The 11,315-nt window shown below is 53.9% G+C and overlaps 2 protein-coding genes and 1 non-coding gene across 3 annotated transcripts; 2 read left to right on the top strand and 1 right to left on the bottom strand.

Moving 5' to 3' along the window:
* The first annotated feature begins 2,370 nt into the window (after positions 1 to 2,370).
* On the top strand, positions 2,371 to 2,739 carry LOC133177444 (CRISPR-associated endoribonuclease Cas2-like). Its single transcript, XM_061312477.1, has one exon. It carries the CDS (start codon positions 2,371 to 2,373, stop codon positions 2,737 to 2,739), a length of 369 nt encoding a protein of 122 aa, XP_061168461.1.
* Positions 2,740 to 7,020: 4,281 nt separating this feature from the next.
* Positions 7,021 to 10,254, bottom strand: LOC133177443 (DNA topoisomerase 1-like). Its single transcript, XM_061312476.1, has 2 exons — positions 7,464 to 10,254; positions 7,021 to 7,361 (listed from the first exon to the last, which is right to left on the bottom strand). Exons 1-2 carry the CDS (start codon positions 10,252 to 10,254, stop codon positions 7,021 to 7,023), a joined length of 3,132 nt encoding a protein of 1,043 aa, XP_061168460.1.
* A 337-nt stretch (positions 10,255 to 10,591) lies between these two features.
* On the top strand, positions 10,592 to 10,664 carry Trnan-guu (transfer RNA asparagine (anticodon GUU)). The gene has a single exon. It is a non-coding gene; the product is annotated as a tRNA-Asn (tRNA).
* The last annotated feature ends 651 nt before the right edge of the window (positions 10,665 to 11,315 follow it).

The following is an 11,315-nucleotide window of genomic DNA, read 5'->3' as shown; positions in this document are numbered from 1 at the left end:
GTTTACACGGTCAACGGTTCGCAGACGAGCCAGTTCCGCCAGAAAGTGCTGGAGCTGCCGAAAGAGAAGGACCGCAGCCAGCACGGCCATCACATGATCGATGCGCTGACGCTCTGTTTCCTCGAACCTTTTCTGCTGCAGAAGCAGGGCAAGGAAGAAGACCTGCGGCATTTCTACCGTCTACTGGAGCACCGGGAGTACTGTAGCGATGCCGAGCGCTACCGGATTGACGAGAAGCTTCCGGCACACCGGCAGAAGCTGCTCGGCTGGCAGGCGGGACAGGCCCTGCCGGAGCTGCTGGCCCAGCTGCGCAGCCGGGTGCTCATCAGCCACGACTACCGCGAGCGCAGTTTTGTCCAGGGAGGTCTGCACAAAATCGGGAAAAACCGAACGGCCCGCAGACGCTGCATCGGGGTCCGCGGACAGCTCCACCAGGATACCGTCTACGGAAAAATCAAAGTCCCGGAACTCGACTCCGAGGGCAAAGCGAAGTTCGACGAAAACGGGCACGTGATTCCGGAAAAAGAATGCCGGTTTGTCAAACGCCAGGCTATACACACAATCCTGCTGGATTTGCAGCCGTCTTCCCAGTGAGAAGGCTAAAGAGAAAACTCTGAACAAAGTCGTCGATGTATGGCTCCGAGGAGAACTGTCCAGGCTGGCCGCAGAACCGGAGCGGCTGGCCGAGGTCCTGAAAGAGACCGGTGCCGGCCGGCCCTGGTACTTGAGCAGTTCCAGAGGGGTAGAGCTTGCCGTGCGCAAGCTCCGCTGCTTTGATCCGGGCCGCTACCGAAAGGTCAAGGCTCACCAGCCGATCGGCTCCAGTCTGAAGCGGGAACGGCATGGGTACAAACAGTACATTTACACAAACTACGGCAACAATCACCATGCCCGTATCTACCTGGATACCGAAGGCAAGATACAAGAGGAGATGGTCAGCCTCTTTGAAGCGGCGCGGCGCTACCGGGCCGGAGAACCGATTCTACAGTCCTGTGGGATCTGGCGAGGAAACTATCTGCATCCTGTCCGGCGGCGCTCTGTACCTGCTCGGCCTTTCTCCCGGGAAAGACTGGCAGAGTATGAGCGCCGTTGAGCTGCACCGGCACCTGTTCTATGTACAGAAGATCTCACACAGAGATTACTACTTTGTGCGTCATGACCGAGCCCGGGGCGAGCAATCCGAATACCAGAGTTCTTTCGGCGGTACCGAACCATTTCTTAGACTGACAAATCTGAAGAAGTTCGCTAACTACTGTCCGATCCCTGTACGCTGTAGTCCGGCAGGAGATTTACTACCGGCCGAGACGCGATGACACTGAAGCGGACCCTCTACTTTGGGAATCCCTATTATCTCTCATTCCGGAAGCGGCAGCTGTGTTACCGCGCCCGGGATGGGAGCGTAGAGGATTCCTGCCCGATCAGCGATCTCGCGGTCCTGATCATCGACCACCCCCAGATCGGACTCAGTGTACCCTTACTAGCGGCACTGGCTGAGGCGAACGTCGCCGTAATTTTCTGCGACCGCCAGCACCTGCCGCTAGCCCAGGTTTTGAGTCTGCGCGGGCACAGTCTGCTCCAGAAGCATCAGCAGGCCCAGATGGGAGCGAGCACTGTGCTGAAAAAACGTCTATGGCAGCAGACTGTCCAGGCCAAGATTGCCAATCAGGCCAACTACTTGAGGATTGGCAGCGGGACGCCAGTCTACTGCACCGCTTGCGGCGGGAAGTCAAGAGCGGCGACAGCGATAACCGGGAGGGACGGGCGGCCCAAGATTATTGGCCGCGGCTCTTTGGTCCCGGCTTTGTGCGTCTGATGCACGAAGATTTTGCGCCAGCTCCGCGCCGGACCTCCATTGCGCTGGACCTGGCGGAGGAGGGAGCCGGAAGCCGAAGAACCGGAAGGAGAAGCCGGAGAAGAGGGGGCTCCAGCGATGGAAAGCGGAGCCGAAGCCTGGCGCAGCGAGAATTTTTTGCTGAACTACGGCTATGCCGTGCTGCGGGCGGCAACGGCGCGCAGTCTGGTCGGCAGCGGTCTGCTGTTGAGCTGCGGCATTCACCACCACAATCAGTACAATGCCATGGCTCTGGCCGACGATATTATGGAGCCTTACCGGCCGTATGTTGACGCGGCGGTACTGGAGCTGCTGGCCTGCGAACCGGACACTGGCGGGAGCGCGGAAGGTGCCCGGCGGGCCAAACGTCAGTTGTTGCAGATGCTGGCCTGCGATGTGGCGATAGGGGAGGTCAAGCGTCCGCTGCTCAATGCACTGAGCATCAGTTCGGCCTCGCTGGTGCGCTGTTTCCTCGGCGAGGAGCGCCGCATCACCTATCCCAGGTTCTAGCAACGAATGGAAGACGCAGGCAGCGGGCCATGGGCAGAAAGAAACGCGGAGAGAAGGGCAACAGTTTTGCCGTACTCAACAGTTATAAAATCATGTGGCTCTTTGTCAGTTTTGACTTACCGGTGGTAGCTGTTGAAGAGCGTCGCGCTGCGACGCAATTCCGCCATTTTCTGCTGGAAGAAGGTTTCTGGATGCATCAATACTCGGTATATACCCGTCATTGCAGCAGCAAACAGGTTTCCATGCAGCTGACCAGGCGCATTCGACGTGCAGTACCCCCGCAGGGTCATGTGTCGATTCTTGAAGTGACCGACCTGCAATACAGCAATATTGTCAATATCTGGGGTCGTAAGCCCAAACAGCTCAAACCGGCCCTGCGGCAACTGGAATTATTTTAGAATTGAAAAAATGGCCCGGCACCCCTGTAGTTCCTGCCCACCTGCCCCGTTTTTTACAGGAACAAGTGGACTTAAATTATTTACCTGGAACTATTTCCCAAGAGCAACTATATCACAATCGGGAAAAATATCAAATCACAGCAAGAGTCAGTGGAGATTTTTCCGCCGGATACTATATCACAATCGGGAAAAATATCAAATCACAGCCGCCTGAGCGAACAAACTGCCGACCCATAACTATATCACAATCGGGAAAAATATCAAATCACAGCTTGGGACAGTCGCCACGATAACTGCTGATGACTATATCACAATCGGGAAAAATATCAAATCACAGCTGTAATGGCGCTCTCAGAGATAGAAGCGATACTATATCACAATCGGGAAAAATATCAAATCACAGCGACGAAGAAAGGTATTCCCAATTCGTCGCAACTATATCACAAATCGGGAAAAATATCAAATCACAGCTTTAATTATCGCCGTGAAGCTCAGAAACTACTATATCACAATCGGGAAAAATATCAAATCACAGCGACGAAGAAAAGGTATTCCCAATTCGTCGCAACTATATCACAATCGGGAAAAATATCAAATCACAGCTTTAATTATCGCCGTGAAGCTCAGAAACTACTATATCACAATCGGGAAAAATATCAAATCACAGCACAATATGATTGCCCCTGGCTTCGTGCAGCACTATATCACAATCGGGAAAAATATCAAATCACAGCTTGCAGCTAACTTGTGGGCCACTATCCCTTACTATATCACAATCGGGAAAAATATCAAATCACAGCAGAGCGTAGTTTTCTCCGTCTTGGCTTACGACTATATCACAATCGGGAAAAATATCAAATCACAGCCGCAGAAAAGCTATTGATATAACGGGGCGGACTATATCACAATCGGGAAAAATATCAAATCACAGCCATACAAGACCTTTGGTTTATACAGTAATCACTATATCACAATCGGGAAAAATATCAAATCACAGCAGAAACCATCCAGGATTCAACATGGGAGGCACTATATCACAATCGGGAAAAATATCAAATCACAGCTATATCAATAAGGGATTAAGTATATGGGTACTATATCACAATCGGGAAAAATATCAAATCACAGCGAGATCCCCGACATTATGGCTGGCCTGAAAAACTATATCACAATCGGGAAAAATATCAAATCACAGCCAGAAGCATATATAGCGTATACAGTTCGAACTATATCACAATCGGGAAAAATATCAAATCACAGCTGAGTTCCGAGAAGTAAGCGGCGGGCTGCGACTATATCACAATCGGGAAAAATATCAAATCACAGCTGCCACAGGGGACATCTGGCCAAGAATTAACTATTATCACAATCGGGAAAAATATCAAATCACAGCCGTAGAATGATTCTCTGCTTGCCTCAGTGAACTATATCACAATCGGGAAAAATATCAAATCACAGCACGCAGTGAGCCCCTGCAGTTAAGAGAGTGACTATATCACAATCGGGAAAAATATCAAATCACAGCAGAGGGAGAAAGCCGAGACAGCAGCGGTTAACTATATCACAATCGGGAAAAATATCAAATCACAGCTTTTACTAAGCCGGCCTTAGAGGGGACCTAACTATATCACAATCGGGAAAAATATCAAATCACAGCCGCTGAAACCGCCGGCCGGCAGCTATTACAACTATATCACAATCGGGAAAAATATCAAATCACAGCATTTCCAGCTGAGAGAACCGGTAGAAACAGACTATATCACAATCGGGAAAAATATCAAATCACAGCGAGCTGTCAACCTGCGGGGAAGGCTTTGGCACTATATCACAATCGGGAAAAATATCAAATCACAGCCGTTTTCTTTTGGTCATACAGGCTCCTTTGTACTATATCACAATCGGGAAAAATATCAAATCACAGCTGTCGCGCTTCGCGGCAGCGCTGCTCTGCGACTATATCACAATCGGGAAAAATATCAAATCACAGCGCCGGAAGATCGTAACGCTTCTTCAAGCCTAACTATATCACAATCGGGAAAAATATCAAATCACAGCTAATGAGAGTCATGCCTTGCCTTCGGCGCCACTATATCACAATCGGGAAAAATATCAAATCACAGCGTGTTCCCAATGCCCCACGCCCAGCGACTACTATATCACAATCGGGAAAAATATCAAATCACAGCTGCCAGATCCTGCTCTACTGAAAATGAAGTACTATATCACAATCGGGAAAAATATCAAATCACAACATCATAGCCGTGCTTTGTTCCATTCTCTCATACGGCCCAGGACATCGACACCAATCTGGTCATATACTGATAACAGATCGACCAGCACCCAGTTTTCTCGAATCAGCTTCCCTTCGACTCGCCAGAAGTCCAGGCTGCGCATTGTGATGTGCTGATTCCCGGGGGCGATCCCCAGCCAGCCCGAACCGGATATGGTCATGTACATGCCCGGCCATGCGGTAAATCCCACATAGTTTCCGTCAGCAAAAGCATGCCCCGCATGGGGGTCGCCCACCCGGTCGGGCATCCCATTCAGAAATGGAATCTGATGCCAGTTCCGAAAACCGGTAATGCCTCTGGCCGTGCCTATCCCTGCCGGTCCATACCACGAGCATCGAGGATGCCAGTACTCATCCAGGCGCATCGCTGCCACGCCGCCTGTGGCGTAATTCCCCAGTGCATCACACATATCCAGTACAATGCTGCGGGCCGTTGCCGTCAACGCAGGGTCGCATTCCGTTAAGCAGATCCCGTCCAGACTTGCCGGGCCCGGCACATGCCATTCCCGACCCAGGCTCGGCACCATCGGCCAGGCCTTTGCCTGCATCATCAGTTCCGGAATATCCCAGACTCCCTGATATTCTGTTACCTGATTTTCCTCAAATCTGTAAAACTCATGGAATCGCATTGCGGCCATATGGCCTGTCGCCGGTATATCCAGCCAGGGCCCGGCAAAGGTCCCACAGTAATACCCGCAGCATCCCACCCAGTCATGGCCGGCCCCGGTAGTACCCGATATGATAATCGTATCCCTGCGCTCTAAATCGGGGAAAGCCCTGAATAAAGGCAATATCCCGTGTTCAAATAATCCTTCCGCACCGGATAAGTCTTCAAAAGGAAAACAGAGTTGTACTCTGGCATCTGCTCTCAGCAGGCTTTGCAGATTCGCCTTCACTGCAACAGGATCGAAATTATATTGTAACTGGCTTAACTGATGGATTTTCTTTTTGTTGGCAAGCAGCAGGGCGGACACGGGTTTTATCCTTTCAGGCATATTGCAGCCACATTATCTGCTTGCGATGCCGTACCGTCAACAGATATGCAGCATGGCCCGGGAACCTCAACGGCCAAATCCCGTAACCATCCGGGTTTTTTCCTGTTCGGTATTGTAGACGTGCACATCCATTTGCGCAAAAGGAATGGTAATGCCCGCCGCTTTGAACTGGCGCCAGACCTCCATGTAGAACCAGTGGGTGGCCAGACGGAATACGTCAATATTCTCAATCATCATGCGCGCTTCAAAATTAACGGCAGAAGCACCAAAACTGGTCAGCCAGATGTCGTTGTCGCCGGCAAACGTCCGGCTACCGGAGGGGCTATTGAGCGGCCGGTTCAGGGGCGGCGACTCCTGAGGCGGGAGTCGCCGTTGTGCTGTGCCGCCGGGCATCGTTTCCTCTGTTTCGGGAACAGCAGCCTCCCTGGAAGTGGGCCGGAGAGCTCCAGCCCGTTGAGGCGGCAACGGGAACGGCTGGGGCCGGTAGGGGTTACGCCCTAAAATCTCCCGCAGGATCTGCTCCACCTGCTCCAGGTCGCTCTCATAAGAAACTCCTACGGGCAGGTGCAGCTGTACCATGCGGTTGTTGTTGTACGAAGCATTTTCGATGATTTCATTGAGCAGGTACTGATTGGGAATAATCAGATTTTCGTACTCTGTAGTCAGCAGGATCGTGCTGATGAGGCCGATGTGCTCCACGGTACCCAGGGTGGTCCGGGTGCGCACGAAGTCGCCATGCTGAATGTTCCCGTTGATCAGCAGGGTGATGCCGGAGACAAAATTTGCCGCCATATTCTGCAGGCCAAAACCAATACCCAGACCAAAGGCCCCAGAATGACTCCCAGGGAAGTCAGGTTGATACCAACCAGATTGATGCCGAAGAGGCAGAAAACCACAATCAGTACATAGTGCGAGAGCGTCATCAGTGCCTGAAGATTGTTTTTATACAGACGGCGGCCCGGATTCTGACTGCGATCCAGGTAAAGCCCAAGCAGTTTAATACAGGCCCCGGCCATGCGGCTGGCCAGAAAAAAAATGGGCACCAGCAACAGCAGCGCCAGCAGGCTGGGGCTGCTCTCTTTCCCAAACAAAGGGCTGGTAAATACTCTGCTGAAGCTGAGCAGACTCTGGTTGAACTGCGGCAGCATCCGGGCTATCGGCTGATACAGGGCCACCAGATAAAAAAGCCAGCTCAGATGCCGCCAGGTTACAATCCAGTAGTCCTTGATTCTGCCTTTGCGATGCAGATGTCGCAGCAGCAATGCGGCGGTATGGTAGAATACAATCAGCAGGAGCAGGGGCAGGACCCCGGTCAGGAGCAACTGCAACAGCTGGGACTGGTCAATTGAGTATAGTAGATTCATGGTTGCGCTTTACATGATCCGGGAGCAGACTGAATCCTGCTCCCGATGGCTTCTGTGCTCTGGTTTTCGTTTTACTGGAGCGCCGTGGCGTTTTTCGCGGCAGCTTTCTTTGCTGCGGTCTTCCTGGCCGCAGCTTTCTTTGCGGCAGTCTTCTTTGCTGCGGTCTTCCTGGCCGCAGCTTTCTTTGCGGCAGTCTTCTTTGCTGCGGTCTTCCTGGCCACAGTTTTTTTGCAGTGGTTTTTTTTGCGGCCGTCTTTTTTCGGGCCACTTTTTTCCTGGGGGTTGTGTCGGGCTCCTCTCCCGGTAGAGGCCTGGCATTACGGCATTTCGGGTAGCCGCTACAGGCCAGGAACGGGCCGCGACGACCCATTTTGACCTGCATCTCCGAACCGCATTTCTCACAGACTTCGCCCCTGATTCTGGGCAGGAACACGATATTGCCCTCGGCATCCAGCGGATGGGTGTTTTTGCAGTCAGGATAGCTGGAGCAGGCCAGGAATTTTTTACCAAAGCGTGATGTTTTGACCAGCATGGGTTTGCCGCAATCTTCGCAATCGTGATCAATTTCGGGCAGGTCTTCTTCACTGCCATCCTGGGCGATGGATTGCGTCGTTCTGCACTCAGGGTAGCCACTACAGGCCAGGAATTTCTGACCGAAACGCGAGGTTTTCACAATCATCAGGCGACCACAGTTGGGGCAGTCCACCGGCTCCTGTCCGGCACTGCTCTCGCCTTCACCAGGCATCGGGCGCAGGCCTTTGCAATCCGGGTACTGGCTGCAACTCAGAAAAGCTCCGTTACGCGAATAGCGCAGCACCATGCTGCTCTGACACAGCGGGCAGGTTTCCGACCCTTCATAGGGCCGGCCCTTCAGGGTTTCAGCGTGCTCCGAAGCGTAGACTACCTGCTCGTGGAACTTGCCGTAAAACCCTGTCATTACCTGGACCCAGTGGATCTGGCCCTGCTCGATCTTATCCAGATCCTGTTCCATCCCAGCCGTAAAACGCAGATCCATGATGTCGGGGAAATTTTTTTCCAGTACCTCGGTCACGGCAATGCCGAGCTCGGTCGCCCGGAAAGAGCGCTGTTCCAGGGCAACGTAGCCGCGCTCGCGAATGGTTCTGATAATCGGTGCATAGGTGGAAGGGCGGCCAATACCCTCTTTCTCCAGGGCCTTGACCAGCCCGGCTTCGGTATAGCGGTTTGGGGGTCTGGTAAAGTGCTGGGCGGGCTGGAGCTCTTTTTTCTCCAGCAGGCTGCCCGCAGCGATGTCGGGCAGCAGTTGCTCGTCGGTGGTGGTTTTTTCAGTTTCAGCAGTCCCTGTGGCCGTTTCCGCCTGCTTCGTGCCGGCATTCGTCTTACTGGTACGTGCTCCGGTGCTGTTATCGTTCCACAGGCGGGTAAAGCCGTCAAAAATCATGATGCGGCCCCGACTTTCCAACAGGCCGTCCGCCGTGTCGGAGTCTGCGCTGCGCGCACTGATGCGGAACGTGGTCAGAGCGTAGCGGGCATCGGACATCTGCGAGGCCACGAAGCGATTCCAGATCATGGTGTAGAGGCGGTGGCTGTCGCGCTCCAGGTAGGGACGCAGCAGCTCCGGAGTCAGGGCCACGGAGGTGGGGCGGATGGCTTCATGAGCATCCTGGGCATTGGCCTGTGAGCCGAATACGCGCGCTTTGGGCTCCAGGTAGTGCCCGGGAAAATGAGACTCAATATAACTGCGCAGCTCCGCAATCGCTTCCGGTTCGATGCGGGTCGAGTCGGTCCTCATGTACGTGATCAGTCCCACCGGGCCATCATTGCCGATCTCCACGCCCTCGTAGAGTTTCTGGGCCAGGCCCATGGTGCGCGAAGGCCCGAAGCTGAACATGTTGCTGGCACTCTGCTGCAGGGTCGAAGTAATAAACGGGGCAGGTGCTTTGCGCCGGGTTTCCTTCTTTTGCACTTCTTCCAGCGTGTAGCAGGCGTTGTCCAGTACGGCCAGCACCTTCCGGACTTCTTCTTCACAGGAGGCCGCCTTGCGGCCGAGCGCAAACCGCTCGCCCCGCCACTGCGTCAGCTCGGCAGAAAACTGCGCGGCCCTGCCGGTCGTTTCCGTTCCTTCCAGGACCGCCAGCAGTCTCCAGTACTCTTCGGGTACGAAGGCCCGAATCTGCTTTTCGCGCGCCACGACCAGGCGCACGGCCACAGATTGTACACGCCCGGCAGACAGGCGCATTGCCACTTTCTTCCACAGAAACGGCGAAAGCTCAAACCCCACCAGACGGTCCAGCACCCGGCGGCCCTGCTGGGCATTGACCAGGTCCATATTGATACTGCGTGGCCGGGCAATGGCTTCCTGCACCGCTTTTCTGGTAATGGCTCCGTAGCTGACCCGGTGCACCGGTTTGTCGTGGACTTCCAGCAGTTCGGCCAGATGCCAGGCAATGGATTCCCCCTCCCGGTCCGGGTCGGGAGCCAGAAAAATTTCGGAAGCCCTGGCGGCACAGGCCTTGAGTTCCTGCACGGTTTTTTCTTTGCCGGGAATGATCTGGTAATCGGGCCGGAAGTCGTGCTCCACATCAATGCCCAGACCCTTGCGCGAGTTGCCTTTCTGCGGGAGGTCGCGTACATGGCCCACCGAAGCTTTAATCTGGAATTCAGAGCCCAGGAATTTGCTCAGGGTTCGGGCCTTGGCCGGGCTTTCCACAATCAGCAGTTTTTTGCCCGCCGGAATGCTGGTACTGAGTCGGGCCGCACTGGTTTTCCCGGCAGCTGTTTTCGTTGCGGACTTTTTTGTGGCTGTTTTTTTTGTGGCTGTTTTTCTGGTGGCCTTCCTGCCTGTTCCCGGGGTTGCCGATTCCGTTGCTGCTTCCTCAATTTCCATATACGCCCTTTGCTGCATTTGCTGTAATCAGTGCTTCACATTAACAGGATCGATTCAGTTTTCAAAGTCCCTCGGAATGATCCCCGGACTGAGGGCAGGGATGCCTGATCTAGCCTGGAAAATCAGGCTTTGACAAGGGGGAGCCTCGGGGAGCCTCCCGGAATTTTTCGGGGTTTCCGCAATTTGCCGCTGGTTCAAACTGCGTGCAGGCAGAGAGATGATGAGTATCCAATCATAATGTTGCCATACGGAACACCGCCATCCGATGTCCATGTCATACCTCTGTGCCTGGCTTGACCCTTTTTCTCTGAAACTCCATAATCCGCTCCATTGTTATTCCTCTGTAGCTCAGCTGGTAGAGCAGGTGGCTGTTAACCACTTGGTCGGGGGTTCGAGTCCCTCCGGAGGAGTCTGCCGTATATATCGGTCATAGCATCATTTTCCCTATCCAGAGCTATCCGCCAGCTTAGCCGCTCCGCAGCAGATGGTCTGACACCCTCAGCCATCCCGGTCGCTGCGTGTACAGAGCGCCGGCCGGAATGGCTGACCAGCGCGCAGCCGGCGCGATGAATGAGTCCGGGTGTAAATTTTGTGTCCCTCCTGCTTATCCGGCCGCTACGCCCTTCTCGGCAGCAGCCGTCTCTGTTATGATCGGGGGGCTGCGGTGACAGATGGCCTCATCAATGGCCGGAGTCTGCGTTGCCGGAGATTTCTCAAAATATTTCTTTGTGATACGAATCCTGCCAGACAAAATAAGGAGAGATATATGTACCTTTATGAGGCTTCCCGTCCGGAATACCGGTCCTCTACCCGGTCCTCTACCCGTGCCCTCGGGCCACTGTTCTGTTTTCTGCTGCTGGTCCTGCCCTCGGCCACTCTGCTGAACTCGTGTGCCAGCCAGCCGAAAGCTGAGCCAGTCGTTCAGGAAGACGATGATTTACAGAGCCTCAAAGAACTGGAAGAAAAGGCCAGGGGCGCGATTGCCCGGGCCGAGGCCGCTGATGCAGCCAGTTACAGTCCGGAACTGCTGGATGGGGCCTACCTCGACCTGCGCAACGGCC

The sequence above is a fragment of the Saccostrea echinata genome, unplaced genomic scaffold (assembly GCF_033153115.1).
Source record: "Saccostrea echinata isolate AGI-Se365-2 ecotype Australia unplaced genomic scaffold, CSIRO_AGI_Sech_v1 ptg000152l, whole genome shotgun sequence".
Lineage (NCBI taxonomy): Eukaryota > Metazoa > Mollusca > Bivalvia > Ostreida > Ostreidae > Saccostrea > Saccostrea echinata.
Note: the sequence above shows the minus strand (reverse complement) of the source record. Positions and strands in the feature narration are given on the sequence as shown.

What these genes read in the sequence shown, in the direction of transcription:
- LOC133177443 (XM_061312476.1), bottom strand. Translation starts at nt 10,254, where the DNA reads ATGGAAATTGAGGAAGCAGCAACGGAATCGGCAACCCCGGGAACAGGC. An exon ending in AAAAACGCCACGGCGCTCCA is followed by an intron (nt 7,362 to 7,463) that starts GTAAAACGAAAA and finishes TCAATTGACCAG; the next exon opens with TCCCAGCTGTTGCAGTTGCT.
- LOC133177444 (XM_061312477.1), top strand. Translation starts at nt 2,371, where the DNA reads ATGGGCAGAAAGAAACGCGGAGAGAAGGGCAACAGTTTTGCCGTACTC.